We start from the raw sequence: 22,871 nt of genomic DNA on the forward strand, positions 1-22,871 counted from the left end.
TAGGGTCTGACCTAATTCCTTCAGCTGCCGTGTTAAGTTTATGGATCAAATGTGCTGCTATTAAAGCTTCAGTATTTATTTATTTAACAGAAAGGTTTTGATTTTGTTCACACATTCTTTCTAGGGTTTTTACGATTGTGCTTTTTTAAAAACCGTATACTCACACACAGATGAACACAGACACACACAAACCCACACATGCGAATCGAAGGCATTCACAAACAGGGTAATTTTAGTATGCTATTTAAATGGCCCCTGTCTATCCAAGTGCATTGAGATACAGTTACAGCAGCCCCCCTATTAATCCAACAGGTGTTAAATCATGTCATCCATTAATCATATAAACCAATTCACCACGTTTAAGGTTGATTAGGTAAACACACTCCAATAAAATTTAGATTCCCAGCCAATTCATGTTGATTTATTTTAGTAATGGTTTTCAGCACTGATCAGTCTGGCTTCTAAGACTTCCTGTATTGAATTGCAGTGTTTTAACCTTATGTAGTCAGGGCATCACTTTTTGGGCATTTAAGAACCCTTTTAAAACTGTCACCTCTTAATGGTGGCAAGACATCTAGTTGACACCTCACTCAGTTTACAGCAGCTGTATTGGGCTCTGTCTGGTGATGTGTGAATCTGAACTTCAGTTCTTGTGTGATCTTAGACACAGTATCTCACTGATAACTCTGAGACTCAATCTGACCGTTCTACCATCTGTAGTCATTCATCATTCAAAGCCAAGGCAGGGGCTTTCCAGCTTGTCCTGCAAATTAATCTCTATAATGGTGAGAATTAGTTTTTAAGGGTAAGGCCAGCCTGAAGTTTTATTAAACTCAGGTCAATGCACTGTAACATGGATTATTTTCAGGAATCAACCCTTTTGTAGCCTTTGTAAGAAACGTTGTTACATGTATTGATGCAGTTTTTTGGTTATTTAAAAGCTACTATTATGTTTATGATTAATAAACATCTAACAAACTATCTTAGTAAAGCTGTAGATTTGACTGGTTTGTTAATTTACTGGAAATTGAATCCATGGCATTCCATGCTCTTCCAGTTAAGATGCAATAGTATCTTCATTAATTCATTTTCATTCATTTTCTAGCTGTGAATAAGCATGTTTCAACTGTACAATTGTAAAAATGAAAAGTTTATGTAAAAAACCCAAAGGTTTTTATTAACTAGGCCTACCTAAATATTGACACTGGTCAACAGTCACCCTAACAACTAGGTTTAAATTTGACCACCCTATTACCCTGCCCTTCATATCTATGAAATGGTTTTAACCAGTCAACTTATAGCACATTAAGCCTCCCTGAGGGAATGTGGTGGTTTGTCTGGAGAACTATATTAAGTCTGGCTCGAAACCGAGACTTTGTTTGCATAGAAACCCTATTCTGTGAGCGGCCATATCGAGTGAATGCTGTCTGCCATAGAATGTTTGTGAGAGTAAAGTCTATGGACTGGACTTGATTTCAGTGTCACGTTTCACAACTTTTTTAGCAGCATGGGAGGCAGAGTGTCTACTGTGTATCTGAAGGTCTTTAAAATAAATTTACTGCATTTAAAGGTCAACTGTGGTTAATAGCTGACATAAAGTGCAATGGTTAAAGATGAAAACATTAAAGTTTTGCACAATGTATTTCAGCAGAGCTTCTTTTGTGAGACCTCATTTTGAGCACACTGTGTCCTAAAGAGAGGACAGGAATTGGAAATTGAAATGCAAATAGATTTTTTTTGATGAATGATCCAAGGAGTTATTTGATATGTTTATAGCTCTTGTCAGTGTAATAGTGATCCCTTGCACTTAACTGTGGTACATTTGATTCAGGCTACATCAAGACCGAAAAAAGTCTAATCATCTTTGGTTTAGTTAAATATATTAGATTAACCCTCATAATTTCTACATATTAATATTAACTTTTATTAAGAACTAAAATTATAAACAAATAAACAATTAATTAATGTACAAAATGAACTGTTTTGGAATAGTAAGTCTTATTATATTATTTTTTTGTATTATTTAACTATTATATATCACTGCATTGTCCTAAAAACGATCTACATTTTTATCAAAAAATTTAATGCGTTCAAGTCTGCTTGATAATCCCCTGTGCCTGAATATTTAAGCTTTTTCACAGAATAAGAATGTTGTTGTGTTGTAAATGATAGTTTTGTGAAGTCGCCATTCAGGTGATCAGTGTTTAGCACATTTAATTGTAGTTTAAATTGTAGTCTCCACTGTACCGACAATTCATGTCAAAAATGCAGTTTTGTGTTTTGTGGAAAATCAATTCAATGATTGACTTATATAGTAAGTCAAGAATTTTGTGTTATAATGCCATTTATAACACTAAAAGTAAATAAGTTCACTCAACTAAGTTAAAGAAAATATTAAGCAGAAAATACAATCTACCATATAACAGTTTTATTTGCTATTTAAAGGACAGCAATACTTCAGTGCAAAAAGTAAGACTTTACCTTAACAATTAAAATAAATCTAATTCCTAAAATAAAAATTATTTACTTAATTATTTAAACAATTGTTTCATGTATTACTAAGTACACTGTAAAATATTCCTGTAGAAATTACAGTATTACTGGGTATTACTGGCAACTAGCTGCCAGTAACTTACTGTAAATTTTACATTTATGTTATTTACTAGCAACAGTTTGTTCAAAGTTAGATGAACATGAAACATTTTCAGTCTTTATCTTCTACAGTAAGTTACTGGCAACCAGCTGCATAATTACAGCTACTTTTTTAGAGTGTAGATTTTTTCCCCGATTTTGGTAGGTTGTAGTTGAAATTAAAGCAGTAAATTTTACTTAAAAAGTTCATGCAAATTGTTACGAGGATTTTATTAGGTTAATTTTACAAGTAATTTTTTTAGTGCTGTGATTAATAAATTAAACAGTGCCATTCTTCCCTACAAGCTTTCATACCTAATGGCAAAATCAAATCTTATACTGTACTGTAAAAGGGTTGTGTAGCATTTAGATATAAATTTCAGTTGAAAATGCATTTTAATTTAATTATAATTTTGCTTTGAATTTGAAATGAGTTTGAAAACAGGATCCAGATTTTTGACTGAAATGTAAGGATTTAATGATTTGAAAATGTAAAAAATAACTACACTCTTAAAATGCTGGGTTATTTTAATATTAGGGATGAGCCCAGCCCCTTGGTTTGTAATGTAACTTTTGCTGGATTGTTTCAACCCAAAATGCTGCATTGTTTTAACCCATTGTTGGGTCAAATATAAACATTTTCTGGTTTAATTTAACTCAAAGGCTGTGCTCCTCTCTTTTTGACCCAATGCTGGATTGAAAATAATCCAGTATTTTTAGAGTGTACCATCATATCTTAAATAAAAATACCTGAAAATAAAATGATATGTATTTTATTGTAAGAATATTAATTCAGTAAATTCTGCTTTCTGTCATTTAAAAAAGGGCTTGATAGGTTGAAATGATAAAAATCAATCACATACTTTTATTGTGTAAATTCTTTGAAATTCTGTCTGTTAGTTTTAACAGGTATAGTTTGTTACCTGAACACAACTTTGGACATGTGTTAGTATTCCTCTACTTTACCACTAGAGGGCAGTGGAGAATTACAAATCTTACTACACTGTACTTCAGTGGTTCTCAAACTTTTTCCACGTGCGCCCCCCCCTTGTGTATGGTGCATTCCTTTGCGGCCCCGCCAAAGAAAATTTATGACAAAACTGTTCTTAAATGTAACATTTTAATTAAACAAAACATATTAAGTTATACAAAGTAGTGCTGATGGTTAGTAGCCTTATTTAGGTTTAATTACACAGAATTCATGATAAATGAATGTATTTTATAAAATGTCCTACCCAGTCTCCTGAGGTTGCGTATAAATAGCACGAAGTGTAAAACTCGTGCAATACATATGCCAAATTCCACTTTGGCGTGCATATGATACGCAAGTCCTTCCCATTCACTTAAACGGGGCATCTTTTTTTGTCATTTTATTTATTGGTTTCTCAATTTTTTTCTGTTTTTTAAACCATTTTCGCTTGGGTTTAGGGTTAGATTTCAGATTTGCTTAATAAGGTTATTTAATATACAGGTTTCTCTATGTTTTTGTCCATATTTAAGCCATGGTCGCTTGGAGTTGGGGTTAGAGTTGGGGTTTGGGTTAGGATGTCATTTTTAAATAACAAAAAGTTCTTCTAACCCTAAACCCAAGCGAAAATGGTAAAAAAATTGCAAAAAAATTGAGAAACCAATAAATAAAACGTCAAAAAAAGATGCCCCGTTTAAGTGAATGGGAAGGACTTGCGTATCATATGCACGCCAAAGTGGAATTTGGCGTATGTATTGCACGAGTTTTACACTTCGTGCTATTTATACGCAACCTCAGGAGACTGGGCTGAAATGTCATAAAACTGGGCCCCCCCTGGCACATCTCGCGGCCTCCCTGGGGGCCCCGGACCCCAGTTTGAGAACCACTGCTGTACTTTACCATCGCGTACCTTCTCTAGTTCTGTTCCACATCTCTGAAATGATCTGCCGGTTACGACAAGATCTGCTGACACTGTAGCCGTCTTTAAAACCCATTTCTTCCGCCACACATCACTTCTTAATGTCTTTTTCTATTTTCCTATCTTTATCTTATAATAATAAATAAATAAATAAATAACCCTTGGCTATGTATGTGTTAGACTTGATAAGACTAGTTCTAGTGCACTTCTGCTGTTCTTGGGTTGCTCTAATTGCTTCTTTGTTACCTCATTTGTAAGTCGCTTTGGACAAAGTGTCTGCTATGTAAATACTGACGGGATCTCTGGGGTTTTCTACATGCTGGTATTACACAAACATGTGATTCAGTTAGTCACTTTTCAGTTAGCGACATCTAATTATGCCAGAACTGAGATGGCAAATAAATGTTGCTTTTATTTAATAGCATGCTGTTTCATAGGACCTTTAGGCCAACTTTAAAAACTACTGCTTTACCACGGTACTGGAGGTATATCATGATACAGTGATGGTATCTGATGGTGACACCGTTGTAATTTGAATACCACAATGAACACATTTATATGCCACGGTATTTACATTAAAACTGTATAATAGCATTCAATTCACATAAAAACATAAATTGTACTATGGTACTTTTTATTATGTTGTTGTCTGCGTGGCTGTGAAAATAGTGTAACAGTAAAAGATAAGGGTAAATTAGACTACATTGTAAAATAAGTTTATTAGAATACTAATTAGCTATAATGGGTTGAGAGGCTGGTAACCAAAATGTTTTAATTCCATGCAAGATTATCTGAAAAATGACGTATAATTGTGCTGTTTGGGTGTGGCTTAAAGACTATTAACACAGTTTTTCCAATTGATAGCTTTCTTTAATAACACAGTGTTTCTATTTAATAAACTTTAAGTGCTTATGATACTAAAGTAATATTTCCCTAGATGCCAGTTTCTTCTTAAAGAGTAAGCACAATAGATCATTGCATGTTTCATTAAGTTCATTAAGTTTCATTAAGTTTTAACCCAAAAAATATTTAATAGTGCTTTTTAAAGCTTTTACTTGTGCCTTAAAGGGTCTAAAATTTCTGGGTCAGAGAACTAGATGTTTTTCATTTTGCTATTGACTAACATTACAGTAGGTTACAGTAGGTTTCTGTACTACTTTGAATAAAACCACGTAAAGAAACACAACGTATTCAGTTGCTAAGCTAATTAATGCCGTTTGTGCCAAAGCTTATGAATGAAAACCAAAACATCCACTCCCCTGCTTTGAAATGCCAACCTAAGCTAGAGTAAAGTGACATTTCCTCCATCGTGACACTTTTCTATGCAGAGAACACAGAGTTTCAGATGGCAGCTTGAGATTAAAACCCTATCCAGCACCTCATGAAAAAAATCATGTTTTACTTTCAGTCAAGTTGAGTGAACCAAATTACAGTTTCTATATCCTTTAACATCATCTCAAAAACAAAAGCAAATGTGTGCTTTCCCAAACAGATGAAGATTGATACTTTTTGGTGCTTGGCTGGGCAAATGATTCTCAAATAATGCTTTTTGATTAGTGAATGGCCTTTTAGAGACACAGATGGATGAAGATGATGAAAAGGTCAAAGTCTGGCAGGGAGTTTTTTCCAGAAGATCCACAGACTTAATAAATAAATAACATTTCGGTCAAGTCATTGGCCCATGCTCTCAACAGAATTATGAAGTATTTCAATTGACAAATGGCTTGTTCTTAATTCGTTTTGTAGAAACCATTTCAACTGTTTAATCTGATAACCAACTGTGAACTGCACACATTAGGGCATAACATTTGTTAGAGATCAAAGCACAGAAGCTGTGGTTAGTCCAATTTTCTTCTTTATCCTCACTTTAGTAGTTAGGTGTCAAAAAGAAAACTTGGATGATGCCAAATCTGATGCAACAACAGAACTCAGGTGCATATACATTTTTTCTGATACTACTGAAAGTGGTGGTGTAATAAAAAATACTTTTTGAAATCCATTTTTCATTCAGAAAGATGACATTTGAAGATGCATGCCAAATTTAGGCTTGCAAACTCTTGCTATAAAGGGTGTTAAGTAATATTAAGTTGTTATCGCAGAAATAAGCCCAGCCAGTGTGATCAGGACTTATTACATGGCTATTTACCTCATAAGTAAGGTAAAGAACATTAAATATTGATTTGAAATATTTCATTAGCTAATTTTTAATGAATGTACACCTTCCTCGAGGAAAACCTGTTTATTTTCAGTTTTAAGATAAGACAAGACATTCAAATGTCATGAACGCTCTGTTTGGTTTAATCTATATAGGGGCGTTTTCCCGGACAGGGATTAGACTAGTCCTAGACTAGAATAAATGTAAGAACTGTCCAAACTAAAAAACAACTTGCACTGACATATCTTAAAGGAACAGTATGTAAGAAATTTATATCAATTAATCATAAAATGGCCCTGATATGTCACTAGGCATTCAGAAATCATTTTCATTTCAAATACTTATATCACTCACAACAGTGGTCCGGACTGGATATTGTCATTTAAAAAGTGGATTTGCAGCCCTCAACTGATGTTTATGTTGTCATGTTGTGTATTGGCCACCAGTTGTGTAATTGCAGTACCAGTTTTAGCCACAAGTTTTGTGATTGCAATACCACAAAATCCTACATACTGTTCCTTTAAAATACATCAGTGCCCTTTGTTTTGTCTCAAAATGCACACAAGTAATGTTTTTAGTACGGCGTGTTTGTTAAAACTAGTTATTTTTCCTAATTAAATTGAGGCCTAGTCCTGTTTTAAGCTAATCCATGTCAGGGAAACTGGCCCATAATGTCATATATGTTATTAACCCTCAAAAGCCCCTATTTTCCTGTATACGTTAGAGTTTCTTGGGGGTAAAAATGACCCCAGAGATTAAAAGAGTGATTTCAAAAAATATATACATTTTTAATGATACAAATAATACATCATTTTTTGTTGTTGTTTACTTATTAATGCTGTGTTTTGAGAGATATGAAGTACTTTTATATTCGTTTATCACTCAATTCCTCAACTACACCATTAGCTTGCCTGTACATTTTTTTTTTAAATTCACATAAATTATTATCTAAATTTGATTTAAATTGTTTTTAGATATTTTTCTAGATGTTATGTGTTGAATTCGGCCATTTGATGTTTAGAAAAAAAAACAAAATAATTACAGTTTAGGAAATAAATCATTTCGACCAGTAGATGCCCATAGAGACCCATTCATTTTACTGTATGTGGCCAACTGCTCAACATCACCACTTTAGTGATACATTTTGTGAATTTATGTTTATATAAACATTAGAAAGGAGATTCAAAATAAATATTATTTCAAATAGTAGAATTTTTTGTAGTTTTTGATGCATTTTGAAATGTCTGTTTTTACAAAATGCCACAGAACATTTTACTGAATGTAAGTGTGTGTGTGTGTGTGTGTGTGTGTGTGTGCGTGCGTGCGTGCGTGCGTGCGTGTGTGTGCACTGTGCACACGCGTGTTTGTGACTTTGTTTTTCTGTGTGTGTCTGTGTCTTTATGTTTAAGTTTTACTGTGTCTTTGTGTGTGTGTGTGTGTGTGTTTGTGCGTGTGTGTGTGTGTGTGTGTGTGTGTGTGTGTGTATGTGTGTGTGTGTGTGTGTGTTTGTGTGCATGTGTGTTTGCGCGCACACACCTGTGTGGCATTTTACATCTTTGTTTTGCATCTGTGGCTGTTTTTTGCCAAATTTTGTGGCAGTCATACCTTTGTGTGTTCGTGGATGCATAGATTTTTTTGACAAATAATGATTTTTTTTGCATTGCCCATTCATTTCAACTGGGGTCATTTTTACCCCAAAGGATCTCTTTTGGTGATTTTTTTACACCTCTTTAGAACGACCGAATCAAGCCCAGTTTTTTTATATATGAATCTTGACAGATAATCTGGAAAGTCACAAAATCTTATTCCACTGAGATGAAGGGAACCATGTTTTTTAAGTGGCTTGGGGGTAAGATTGACCCCAAGGGACTTATTAGGGTTAAAAGACATATTTATATTTAGTTTTTGTGTAATATTAAACCGTACCTGTAAAAATGATTTGCAACATCCGGGTTATCATGTGTTTTTAGTTTTGGGAATAACAAACCTGCAAATGTTGTGACTAAATCAAGCATTCCAATGATGCTCATTATTTGACAGGTATTTAAGCTCAACCTGATTTTTCCAAGTGAGAGATATCCTCAGGGCAACATATTGTGTTGATCCCAATGACAACATTTTTGTAAATAAAACCTAAAACCAACCCTAACCATAACCGAACCCTAAAATCAATGATGATAAAAAACAATGATCTAGAAGCAGCTAATCCTTGTTGCAAGCTTAAACTTGAAACAAACTGTAAACTTATTTGTGAAATCTGATTGGTTGATTGAAATGTTGTCCCGGGGTCAACATAATGTTGCCATGAGAACATCAACCACTTGACAAAGGAGAGCCAAGATATCAACACATATTACTATAATATGCAATATAAGAACATGCACAACTGTTTACAGGACATGATAGATATTTTTATTATTCTGTTTTTATTTGCACAGTCCTATTGCAGACATGCATGCTTCATTCATGCAATAGATTTTTTGCTTAATAAATTAATAATATAATGAATTAAAACTAAAGTGATTTAAAGGCAAAATTTCAGTAGCAGTTGTGTGGATTTCATTTCAGATGAGAATTTGCAACCTCTGACACGATTAAATCAAACTGGACACCTCTTTTAATCTTTCCTCCTGCTTGACTTTGTAATGAAATATATCAGCGTGGTCAGGGTGAAGATAAGGCTCAATGAGACGCTCGCGCCAGAAAACGGAAGGCCACGGATGAGCTTGTAGTGATTGATGGCGCGTGTCAAACCGGCTTAACTGAAACATCCTCCGTCAGTTTTGCCCTCGCCATCCTTTCATGCTTTGGAAATATGACTCCTATACGATAGACAGACCGCATCACATCTACATTATTGTACCTTCCAGCGGATTCCAGAAGAAATGATTGCTTCCATTTGGTGGTAAGCCTCAGACTTTCATCTGATGCATCGCTGGGTAGAAGCACAGATGTCCTCAATTCATTAGGAAGTAAGCCCGCCCAACTGAGTAACTGGCGGTGGTTAGCTTTTTCCTGTCAAATCTGTTGTTCTACGCATGAGGGGATAAGAAGAGAGAGCAAGCTTGAGATCTGCCGTTTGTCAGCTTGCTGGGAACAGCTTTGGATGGGATCCAAGAAGAAGAGATCGTTCCCTCTTCGGATCATTTGAACGTCTAAATGGAACCTTGTTTTTTATGAGCAATTAGCACATTTCTGCATTCGGTTAGGGTACAACTCTCTCTAACATAGGCTAGCTACTCATGTTCGTCCGTATGCGACATCTGTAATGTACATTTGAGCTAATTGTTAAATAATTATGAGATTCATCATAAAATCGACCCACTTTGTCTTTTAATTTGATTACTGGGATGAATGTTCAACAAGCAAGTTTAAAACCAGCCAGTTATTGATCTATGCATCAAACTGAGCATGCAAATCACGTTGCAATTCTTTACGTTTAATATCTGAATGCAATGTAAAGCTTTTTCTGAGATATTATAGATATTAAATGCAGCAGGCAACATCACAATGTTTAAAAAAACTGAAGTTTGCTGAAATAGTCTGAATAAACCATCAAAATGCTGCACGCAAGCAATTTATATCCTTGACTGTGCCTATATATCCTACAATTGCTTTTTTAGTCTTCCAGGCCCCTGTCCCCTACTTTGAGGAGGATTTAGCAAGCTTTGTGAGCATGCGAGGAAGAGCGTCTGCGCACTCTCACAGCCGGGTGGGCTGCCTGAGGGTCACGGGTCACTGGCCCGCCCAACTTCCATCAAGAAGAACAAAGCCTTCTCCAGCCCAATGAAAGAGCAGGTTGGAGCTGGGCTCAAGTCCAAGGGTGCCAGCCCACACTGGGGCTTACTGGGGACTGAAATACGTAAAGAAATAAATAATCAAATAATAGTCCGATCCTCAGCGTCTACAAACCCAGTCATGTGGCAACTTTCACATGCCCATATTGGCACATCCCATTTTCTTACCCCTCCCCTTTTTCTCGGTCACTTTGATGTCTGCTTACTTTTGTTCTTTACATAAGTCTGATCTGATTTTTTTTTTTTTTTGAATAAGCTGTTTTGTACGCTTTTGCACAGACACAGCTGCCACTTTCACAAGACGCCGACAGAGAGGTCAAACCCAAATAGATCTCTGAGAAAGAGGCCCAGGTATGACAAAGCTAAAACATATGATAAGAGCCTTTCAGTTATTGTCACTGTGCTCAACATCACATACAATGGAAGGATCGCTGAACAAAATCACTTTGGTTTTCTCTTCCGATTAAATTACCACCCAAATCGCTTACTCCCAGACATGACGACCATGCATGGAGTGACCAGACAGATTAAACAGATTAAATATTTTCTCTGGTTTTGTTCCAGTGCAATCGTGAGGGTTCACAGCAAGGTACAGGAGTTGCTCCAAATCAAGCTTAATTTTAATATGCGTGACTCAAGTTTGGCTTTTGAATTTTAAACAGAAATGTAGTGCACTTTCAATCTTGCGTTCTGAAACCTCATCCTCTTTTAATGCCATAGTAACTGTTCTTCAAATGCTCTACTACCCCCTTTCTCTGTCGTCGGCCCAGTGCCAGGACGATGACAAATGTACTGCTATGTCTTCCGTGGGAGCTGATTTCTAAGGTCTCTTCTCTTTTATAGAAGGAAATGGTATTTGAAGTCTCAGACAGGATGTCCCGCTGCTAGCCCTGACTGTGAACCCCCACCCAACGCTGTGAAATGGCTTAAGTTAATCCAGGGTCCTGAAAGTAGTGCCGAATTTTTTCACCACCTTGTTCGTCATCATTTAGAAGAAGAGAATTTCCTTCCGGTGTGTTTTAGACACAAGACAGACTGCCCACGGTGCAAGACTATCTCCGACTGCGAACGTGAACAGTGCTTGTGTTTGTAGGTCTAGATAGTGGAAAAGCAGTTACAAAAAAATATATACATTCGTGTATATTAAAATGAATCCATTCTCTTCCATCGGAAAATAAATTTGTCCCAAAAGGCTTATAATGAGTGAATTCAACTTTGCTGTGCGCAAAACAGATGGCAGGTGCCAAAAAGAAAAGCTGTCCGTCTCAAAAATGTTGCTTGGGACATTTTTGTCTCCAAGCCCATCAAAGCTGTTGTATGTAACTTGCTGTGTTACTTTTAATTGGCTCATGGCTCAGATTTATGAAGTAATGAACAGGTGTTGGGAGGGATAGGATAGCATGGATTATAAAGAACCCCCACCCGATCCCTCAGACACACATCTTTAATTCTTCTTGTAGTTCTCATGGGCATTTTCTCACTCTATACAAGATAAATATTTGTGAAATAGTCAAAATTTTTAAGCAAGATCAAAGTGTTGCACAACATTTTCTTGTACACTATAAAGACTAATAACCAGCGTTTACTGAAATCTGCCAAGTAAAATACACATTTACCGTTATTGCTTAATACAGTCCAAAGAAAAACCTGCTGGGATATTTTCAACACAGCGTTGGGTCAAAAAGAGACAAACTCAGCCGTTAAGTTAAATTAACCCAGAAAATGTTTATATTTGACCTATATAGGTTACAGCGCCCGTTCTTTTTGTGTTTTTGAAGCTTTGATTGTGTTTACAGTGCGCAATATAACATGTAAAAAACGCTGTATTTTTTCACATAATTTACTTATCCGTATAGCGCTGTATAGCTCTGTCTTCCTTGTTCTATGAAGTTCCTCCTTCAGAAATGCGTATCGAGTTCTGATTGTGTAGCTTGTTTAGTGTGTTGTGATTCGATAGCAGCTTAGCTTGTCGTTAGCTTAGCTGGCGACTGACGTATTCCTGTGGGCGGAGTTTAGTCAAAAAACTGTAGTGACGTCATTAAAGCAGGAAGTAGAGGCCTGTAGTCCAAACCGGCCGTTCACTGAAGGCTTTGAAAGGCGAATTCTGTTGAAGAAAATATATCGTCTGGCAGTGAACTTTGAGCATACAGTTATTATTTATGCTATTATAGCAACATTACACACTAACTAGGGTTTAAAAAATGGGATCAGAAAGAACGTGACCTTTAAAACAACTCCGCATTGGGTTGGGTTTGTCCTTTTTTGACTCAATGAGTGGTTGAAAATAACCATTAAAGCATTTTTAGACTGTACACCACCACTTATCACAAAAACTATAAAGTAACACAAAAAGGTCTTTAATATGTACCATTTCAGATATGTTCCTTTGAGGTAACAGTCTTTAAAAATGGCTGGGTTATTTTTGACCCATAATGGGTAAATATTGGACAAAACACTCCGCTGGGTTAAAATTGACCCAATGCTGGGTTATTATACCCCAAGGTTGCAAAACAACAACAACCTAACATTAGATAATTTTAACCCAAAAATGTATGTACCTCTAAGGTACCAATGTGTACCTTTGAGGTACCAATATGCACAAAAGTACAAAAAAATGTACACTGTCAGAAATAAAGGTACAAACCTGTACCTTTTCTGTCACTGGGGCTGTTTCCTTTTGGTTCCTTTACAGGAATAAAAAACAAAATACAATTTTGGGTAGATTACTGTACCTTAAGGACCTATTGTTAGAAAAAAGTCAAAATATGTACCCTAGCTGTCAGTGGGGCCGCACCCTTAAAACTATTATTGTATGGACCATTAGGTACAGATATGTAAACATTTAGTACCAGTATGTACCTCTGAGGTACTAAAATGAAAGGTGCAAAACTGTACTTTTTGAAAGGGTACAGCCCCAGTTACAGAAAAGGTACAGTTTTGTACCTTTATTTCTGACAGTGTACCACCCCAGTGACAATTTTGTAACTTCATGTACCTTTTAACCTCCTAAGACTTGAGATTTTTATTTCAGATTTCTACCAGCTGTTTTGGGATTAGGAAGAACAAATAAATATAACCAAATATTTTTCTTAGAACATGAAGCAGTGTATTTGTCAATGTTTGTGTACAACAGGTTCCAGTTACACAGAATTAAGTATTATGGTGCAAAAAATATTGATGTCCACACATGTCTTAGGAGGTTAAATATAAAGCATAGTACGTTTATAACAATGGACCAGAAAAAAAACAAGACAAAAAATGTCTAATTTCATATCCTAATACAAATCTAAAGTGTTTTTTTACAGAAAATATTTCCTTGCACTGCTTTCTCTATAAAATCACCATCACTGGTGTGAGTCATGTTAATTTAATAAGAACTTATGTTCCTCTTGAATGTCTTTTGAGAGACACAATACATCATTTAAAAAACATGCACGAAACAAAAACTAACCACACAATTGAGATGTCTCAGAAATTCACATTCATTCATTATGTATTTCCACATAAGAAGAATATTATGATTTCTTGACATCTGTAGTATGGTTGGAGCCCACTGCCGAGCCAGCTGCTCTCCCATGAACTCTGTGGAATGGTGTTAAGTGAAGTGGCTTAACTGTAAGCCTGTTAGAGATATACTCAAACTTCCCAGCCTCTGTGAATCACTGAACAAGAGAGGCTTTGTAAAGCTTAAGTCCAGCAATGGGACAGCGAAGAGAATAACAGGACTTGCACTAAAGGACTAGCACCTCTCAAAAAATCCCTGAAAATAAGTAAATACAAAATAATATTTTTTAAGCTGTTAAAAAGTAAACTTATAAGCTATATCTACGGTGTGTCCCAGTTTTAACAGACAACCATAGCTCTATATTCCACCATTTAAAGTCCTTTATAAACAGAATTCTTGTAGCACTGCTGGGCAGACGTCCACAGTATAATCATTAACCCAAAGTAATAAAGACAGATCATCTACTTTCCTATTACGTGCTGTGGTTGACCAAGCTACTTTTGGAAACAGCAGTGTTTTGGAGAACCTTCCATTTTCATTGTTAGACCACCCATACTGGCAAACATTAAAAGCATGTAAACACTCTTCTCATATATTCAAAATGGGATCACAGATTTGAACCCAGGCTGACTAATAAACTACATTCATGAACGTTTCCCACTTATGCAGACATTTAATAGCATATCTGCTCCTAATCTTTGGATATTAGCCTAAAAGCATCATTGCAGGACTGAACAAATGAGGGGGCATATACACCAAAGTGTTTACATGCGACTGAAAACGCCAGGCGGACACTTGCTAGCGTTTTTTCAGAGATTGGTTGCTATGATACTACTGCTTTGTTTACCAGTCGTTGTACGATGTGCCGGTTGGTTGTTGTGAGATTTGTCTCGCCCCTACTCTACTGTGGTTGGACGGCTGAGTAAAAAGTGACATTGACGAGCCGAGCGTATCACCCGAAGTAAAAAAAATTTGCAGAAAAAGCACCGCGTGCTGCCGATTTTGAAAAGGGTGGTGCTTCCATTGGGAACAACTGAAAACATACAGTGGTCGCCAACATAACGCCCCTTACTGTATTTGCAGTAGCTTATACATGTTCTCTTTACTCTGTGGCTCTACAGGATTAAGGGGGTGTGTACACCAAGCATATGTGTTCAATTGTTTTCAATGGAAGTGCCACGCTTTAAAAAAACGCCAGCTAGGGTTGTGCCGATAGACAATACTATAGATAGTCAGACATATGGCCGATAGCGCGCCTTCATGACGATAGTTATTATCATCATCATTAATAATAAGTAAATTGTCTGAAAAATACTGCGTTGTTTTTACACACAAAACATGAACATGTTATATTGCGCACCATAAACACAATCAAAGCTTTGATAACGCAGGAGAAATGGGACCTTTAAAATGACGCGCTCAGCCGTCCGATCAGAGTGGAGGAGGGGCATAACAAATACCACAACAACCAACCAGCGCATTGCAATGACTGGTTAACAAAAGAGAAATATCATAGCAACTAGGGTTGGGTATCGATTCAGATGTTCCAGATCGATTCGATTTCTATTCGATTTTCGATTCGATTCTCGATTCAACTCAATGAATATAGATTTAATATTACTACAGCATTTCACCTCTGCATTATATATCACGCATATAGCTTTGTTCTTGTTCACAACACTATTGTCGTTGTCTTGTTTGCGTAATCTTAAATGCTTCATATCTCTGACTTTTTATGTGAAGGTGACATCAATGTCGATGAAGCACCTGAAACCGCCATTTTAAGCACTGAATAAATTAATGACAGGCTCGCCTCTCGCTCCTAGGTAACATCACGCAAGGCAAAAAAGAGGGTGACATCTAGTGGAGAAGACTATTAATTACATTAACATTAATCTTTTGTTCAATGTTTGCAGAAATAAATATGTAAAAAATCGATTAGTTGCCTTTGAGAATCGACTTTGAATCGACCACATTTAAAAAAAAAACGATTAATCAAAAGCTCTACTTTTTTTGCCCTAATAGCAACCGAAGCACTTAGCTGAAAAATGAAATTATGATTTTAATGCAAATGGCACTTCATCAAATATAGCTGAAGAAAATGTACTATTGTTGATTTAGTTATATAGGATAAATGCAGGAAAGTGTATTTTAATGCCAGCTAGAATACTAATGGACCTAAACTTATCTACTTCAGGTTCACTTAATACTCATCAGCTATTTCCAAAATCATTATCTGTCAATTTACCAGCATGGTTAAATTATTACCTGGTTAGTAAGAGCACATCAACAAGCAGATCAGTGCCTTTCAAGAAACGAAATATCTTTTTATCACATATAAAGTTTATATACACAAACATTATATAATGATAACGAAAAGTTCTTTGGGCTGAGAAACTGAATCTGGGGAAATAAATGAAAATAAAGTGTACAAGGCATAATTCCATTCAGCAAAACAATCAAACAATATTAAAAAAAAAAACGTATCCTGTGAAAAATTCATACACTTTACACAGTGCCAATGATTTAGTCTGCCCTGCGAACCCCACCACCACCAGATCTCCCAAAATATCTAGAACTCTGACAAGTCTGGCTCATCTGATTCAACTTTAAGGTAAAAATAAAGAAATTGTCTTTTGCTCAGAGCTTGAGGGATATAACTCAACTGCATAATCTGCTCACTGATGATTACTTTAATAAACAAAAAGTTGTACATAGACCCGAAAAGTAAACTTTTTTACTACTTTTCCAAGCTATAATTAAGATAGCTCTCATTGACTTGGGGACAACTTAATATACAACCTTAAGAACTGAGGTCCCTAGACAAATATAAATAACATCAGAATTTACAGCACATTTTCATTGAAACCACTTTTGTCTTGGGTAAGAGGTCACTGGGTTTCGCTTTGCCTTCTTTCATGAGGTACATTGTAAACCCTCATAATATTATTGGCAGGTCAATATTTTACTGTTTAGCAATAATATTCTGATAAGCTGCAATTCATTAAATAGGGAAGAAAGTCAAACTCAGTCTACAATTTTCTACAAAATATTAATTTGTCAACGTACAGCATTAAAGGTGAAAAACAATGCGCCAAGATAAAAGGCATAAAAAACAGTGAATGAAATAGTTTTGAGACAAACTGAGTTTCATTACCATACAGCGCCAATGAGATGATTGTTCCCAAGTGCTTGCACAAGTTTAATATCATTTGCTCTTACACACACACACACACGCACACACACACACACAGACAGACACACACTCACACACTTGAAACTCATACTCAATAAATAGACATTATGGTAAGGCAGTATTGAAACATGCATTCGTCACAAAAAAAACATTCATACATACTGTAGTAACAATATACACAACTGTGATTTGTTTTGGAGCAAAAACATTTTTTGGCAATGTTGGATTATCAAGGCTTTTGGGTGAAATCCTGGTGAATCTCCAGACTCGTGTTAAGTATGTGTTGTCAAATTCTCAAGCATACAGAGAGACAATGAGAAATGGGATCCCTTCCATTGCCTTATGAGTTCTTGTTCAATAGGAAAAATTGAGGTTGGAGAAACACAAGATTTTTTCCCCCTCATGGCAGCCAGCTGCACAAGTCTTCAAGATGATCCGGACATTTCCAGGTAGCTTTGCAGCTTTCGAACCGTGGTTTTGTCCAGAGAGCAGAGGTCAAAGTCAAAGGTAGTGTTCGTGATGTGAAAGTGTCCGGTTTCTTCAATAAGGTTTACAATCTGCAAGACGAACAAATAGAAAATAAAGATTAATGGCATCGAGGAGTATACCAATAAACACTTGATTGTGGGCTCTTTTAAATGTGCAATGTGGGACTTTTAGAAGGATCTCTTGACAGAAATGGAATATAATATAAGTAATGATATTATAAAGACCTTACATAAGGAAATGTATTGTTTTTATTATCTCAGAATGAGATGGAAGTCGCCGTCATGTTTCTACAGTAGCCCTAAATGGACAAACTGTTCTACAGAGCGTTTCGTCCAAAGACTGTAAAAAAAATGGACGTATTGTCCGTGACGTCACCAATAGGTTTGGTATAAGATGGCGGGGCCTGCCGTTGCCATCTTGGCCGCGCGTAGCTTGGCCGCATAACTTGCGGATAACCGAAAATGGGTTAAGAGTCGGATCGTGGGAGAAGTTGAGGTGGCTGGTTGACCGAAACCACGCCTGCCTAACTCGACAGTTATTTAGTTAATTATGCATAACTTTAAGGCTTACTATAATTTAAACAGATGAGTTACAAAGCCAGCCTCTTGCAGCCAGTCGATGGTTCATTGCAGTTTAAGTCACTTCCTTATTGGTGTCATCAAAGAGATCGGAAGGTTGCCCCCGGGTTTCATCCCTACGTTGTCTCAGACATCACGTTATTCCTGTGTCAGCTACCGTAGCTTCTCTTTACATTTCAACCCGAAGATGCCGCTTAAAAAACCCACACTACACCTTTTTTCAATATTTTGCTATGTCCTTACCTCAACTTAGACAAATTAACACATACCTATCTTTCAATGCGTGCACTTAATCTTTGGCACAGCATGTCGTGAATGTGTTAGCGCTTAGCCTAGCCCCATTCATTCCATAGGATCCAAACAGGGATGAATTTAGAAGCCATCAAACACTTCTATGTTTCCCCTATTTAAAGACTGTTACACGAGTAAGTATGGTGGCACAAAATTAAACTTGGCAATTTTTATGCAGATTAAAAATGAGAACTATATTGTATGGTGGAAGAGCACTTAAGCACGATTTATAGTCGTGCGTAAGCTCTACGCCGTAGATTATCCGTACCCTCTGCGTAGCCTGACGTGCACCTCGCAAAATTTTTAACAGCGTGTCAGTTCTACGTGGGCCGCAAGCGCTGTGATTGGTACACCAGAACACCTCCCCGTCAGGTAAAAAAACAGCATCATAGGTATTTTTGTTTGCGACGGTGAAAACAAAGATGAGCCAAGTTGAAAAGTGAAGTAACACAAACTGCAAAAAGCCGCTGTTTTTTTACTTCCATCATTACTGGTCTTCTCAAATCATACACAACAAGTTGCTGTTTCTTCTTCGTTTGTGGGTTAACTTGCCAAGCTGCTTCTTATTTGATGGTCGCGCTGCTACTGTGGTTACACGCGTGAATACTGCCTACCAGCGGTCTGCATGCGTTTGCACCTCGACACAAAAGTATAAATGAAAACCGACGCGGAACCTACGCTGTTGCGGCTACGCCGTAAAACCTAAGCACAACTATAACGAGCCCTTTAGCAACACTTCGACCTTGGCGCGCAGTAATATTATCACTCCTGACTACTCCCCCCTCCTGCTCAAACTTCCATCAGTATTACTGCCCCCGAGGTCGAAGTGCTGCAAACTCTATTGTATGGCGGAAGAGCACATAGTTCTCATTTTTTATCCTTTAAAAAAGAGCCACGTTTTGTTTTGTGCCACCAAACTTACTCATGTAACAGTCTTTAAATAAGGAAAACATGAAAGTGTTTGGTGGCTTCTAAATTCATCTCTGTTTGGATCCTAAAGAATGAATGGGGCTAGGCAAAATGCTAACACATTCATGACGCGCTGTAGAAAGATTAAGTGCACGCATTGAATAAAGATAGGTATGTATAAATTTGTCTAAGTTGAGGTAAGAACATAGTAAAGGATTGAAAAACGGTGGTGTTTTCCTTTAACTTAGTTTATAGTTTAGGTCAGTGAGTAACCACCAAGCCACATCTTAAAACACAGAAACATGCAGAACATCTTACCACATAGTAATTTTGCATGAACAAACAAACATTTTCTTCAGAAAACCGTTAAATTTAGTTTTTATTGTTATCTTTTCTCTCTAAGCTAAGGGAAATGTATAATACTGCTAACTTGCGCTCAGTCAGCACTAAATAAATACAAAAAACTGGACTCTGTATAGCACAAACACTGAAAACAAATTAAGCAGCATTCCTGAATAATGTTACCACCACAACCTTTGCATCTTACAAAAGGCTCCATTGAAGAAGAGGAGCCCCCCTTTGCATGATGCTGTGTATCTGATGAGGAAGATGCTTTTCTAAACCAGCTTGTTATTGGTTCCAGCCCACGCTAGTTCAGAGAGGATTACGTTGGTGATTATGGAGAGGGGGGATGCAGAGTGGCCACACAGATTAAACAGTGCAGTAATGGGACCCAAACCTGATCCACTTCACACTACAAAGCAAAAGTCGCATATGGAATGAATTTCTTCCATTTCTCCTGAACACAGGCCAGAAACGCAAGGAGACCTGGAGGCCTGTTATGACATTGTAGATAGGACTCAGCTGTTTGAAAGCCTATAACGCTATCCGGGTCAAAACGTGGATGTGCTCCCATTGTTTTATTTTTCAGACGCCGAGGTGGAAGTCAAAACGCTATTGTCAACCAGCTTATCAACAAATTTAGCTCGCCAATGAAACCAATCCAGTTTTTTCCTTTTAAGAAAATGGTGTAATTATGGAAACAAATCAATGCCATATCTTATGGTAACGAAATTGGAATGTTTAGCAAAACAAAAAGGATTAGCTTGATTAAGATGTACAATTGTACCGCTTGGATCTCATCAAGGATGTTTTCCAGACTTTAACCATGACATGCTTTGTAACAGAAGGCATAGCAAACCCTTGGAATAAGAGAAGTGTAACTCTCCATTGTCAAAGCAAATTTGGACTCAGAGAATATAATCAAAATAATTATGGGCCACGAAGCATTTACTTGGCAAGCATTGGGGGAAAAGAGAAAACCTATGCTAACCGGTTTGATTTATTATAGTTAGATAACCATCGACATGCTAACGCTGTGAGTAATAACTTAAAACTTCTACACTTTCAGGTACAATCCTCCATGAGTTTCTGTAAACGATAACCTAGGCAGACAACACTGCAGACACAAGTGACTTTTTTGCCCAAATGTGACCTATTTTCTTATGACAGTCTGAACAGCACAAATCAGATGTGTTCAAATCAGACCCAGGCCACTTTCATATGTGGTGTTATATCGGATACTGGAAATCTGATATATTGCAAAGTTACTTCAGTCTAAACAACCTTATTACACGGCTCTCTGGAATGCTTGATTCTGATTGGTCAGTTGAGACATTTGCAGGTTCGTTCTTTTCAAATAATAACCGCTCCAAAGTAATAACGCATAGCTGGTACTACTTGTACGAGTAAAATCGCTCCGCGCCAATAAAGATTACTGTTTGGCGCCATCTTGTGACAAACACTGGACAACCACAATTAAGAATGGAAAATTTTGACATTAATTTTAACATGTGCGAAAAAAACAAAACATTGAAACAGTGGATAGAAGAACGAACAACGACAAGACACAGAGAGCTTACTGACACTGAACTTGACAAAATAGAGCATGACAGCTACGAAGCCAACACACAAAAAAATACAGAATGGGCATTAAAACTTCTCAAAGACTGGCTAAAAGAGAAAAAAACGGAGACAGACAAGTATGAAGCAGAGGATCTTAATAAGATATTACGATCATTTTATGCATCTGTGCAAAGTTTTGCGGAAGGATAAAAATGTTAATTTAAAACAAATATGCCAATAAAATGTCCAGTTTTTTTTCTTATGTGGCAAGTAGCCTTGTAATAAGCGGGATAATGTTGAGGCAGCCGGTAGTTATCGGGAAATAAGCCCCTTCAGTGTGATCACACTGTCAGGGCTTATTTCCCGATAACTACCGGCTGCCTCTACATTATCCCTTACATGTCACATTTAATCCGACTCAAGATTATTTCCGCGAACACAGGGCGTTGATTCTGATATCACGTCATCTGATATCACGGGGCACTTTAGGGCCGTATACGGTTCACGCGCGAGACTGATGGCAGTCGCGTTTAAATGATAATGTGAACAAAAGAATCTGATTTCTGCTCCAAAATCCAAACTGAGCATTAAGTTCTGCAATGTGAACTAAGCCCTAGAGTCTTTAAGTGTCCCCCTCTCGCGTCTCCTAAACGTTTCATAAATGTCACTATTAGCTAATAGAAGTGTTAAGGGTACACAGGTCCTTGTCTGCAGCTGCTAGGAATCTGTGATTTAAGAAACCTGACAGTAGAGCTCCATATAAAAGCATATTGTGGTGCACTTTCTATGTAATTCGCACGTTCCTTATGCAAACCCTATTGCAAAAGGTAGGCAACTTATTTATGCTACCTTTTCACAAACCTTGTACTGTAGCTATAATGCAGAAGGCCAAGGTCATGCATTGCAATAAGCTCAGAAAAAAATATTCAAAATGGTGGATGGTTCAAGAGAAATATCTCTTGTAAACAAAATTGTCAAAACAAAAAATATACACAAAAAAAACCCCACACATTTTGGGTAAAATATCATGCAGTAGGCTCAATTTTAAGCACTGGCAAACTTGTATGGTGCCGAGAGCTGAGACAGCATTTAAAAGGCACATACTATGTCCATTTTTACAAAATGTAATACAAGTCTCAGGTGAGTCTGTGAAGTTTCAGCTCAAAATACCTCACAGATTACTTGTTATAGCATGTCCAAAATGCCCCTATTTGGGTGGGAACAGAAAAGCAAAACGTTTTCATGTGTGTGCCTTTACATGCAAATGAGCTACTGCCCTAACTACCTTACCAACAGACCGTGAGCGCTTTCGTGGGTGGGGCTTTATCAGTGTGAGGTCACATTACTTAGATAATCAAAACTGCTTTGGTTTAATGGGGATTTAAAAAAAAGGAGAGGTTTTTCTCAGTGTAGGGTTGTTGTGTAACACACATGGATGTCCAAACAGTGGATTTTGCATAATAGGTGCCCTTTAAGATCAGTCACGTAGGTCCAAAATGCTGTCATAAAAGGCAAGCAGTAGGCAGCAA

At 36.9% G+C, this 22,871-nt stretch overlaps 2 protein-coding genes across 2 annotated transcripts in view; one reads left to right on the forward strand and one right to left on the reverse strand.

The window, feature by feature from the left end:
- The window catches only part of focad (focadhesin), a 205,073-nt gene that overhangs the window by 49,486 nt on the left and 132,716 nt on the right, over positions 1–22,871 (forward strand). The gene's annotated exons all lie outside the window — the stretch shown is intronic.
- Positions 16,300–22,871, reverse strand: part of mllt3 (MLLT3 super elongation complex subunit) — a 66,833-nt gene continuing 60,261 nt past the window's right edge. Inside the window, exon 13 of the mRNA XM_055196722.2 lies at positions 16,300–17,727. Coding sequence (XP_055052697.2) covers positions 17,596–17,727 — 132 coding nt within the window. The 3' untranslated portion in view covers positions 16,300–17,595. The remainder of the gene's footprint in view (positions 17,728–22,871) is intronic.

This window comes from Misgurnus anguillicaudatus, chromosome 21 (assembly GCF_027580225.2).
Source record: "Misgurnus anguillicaudatus chromosome 21, ASM2758022v2, whole genome shotgun sequence".
NCBI lineage: Eukaryota > Metazoa > Chordata > Actinopteri > Cypriniformes > Cobitidae > Misgurnus > Misgurnus anguillicaudatus.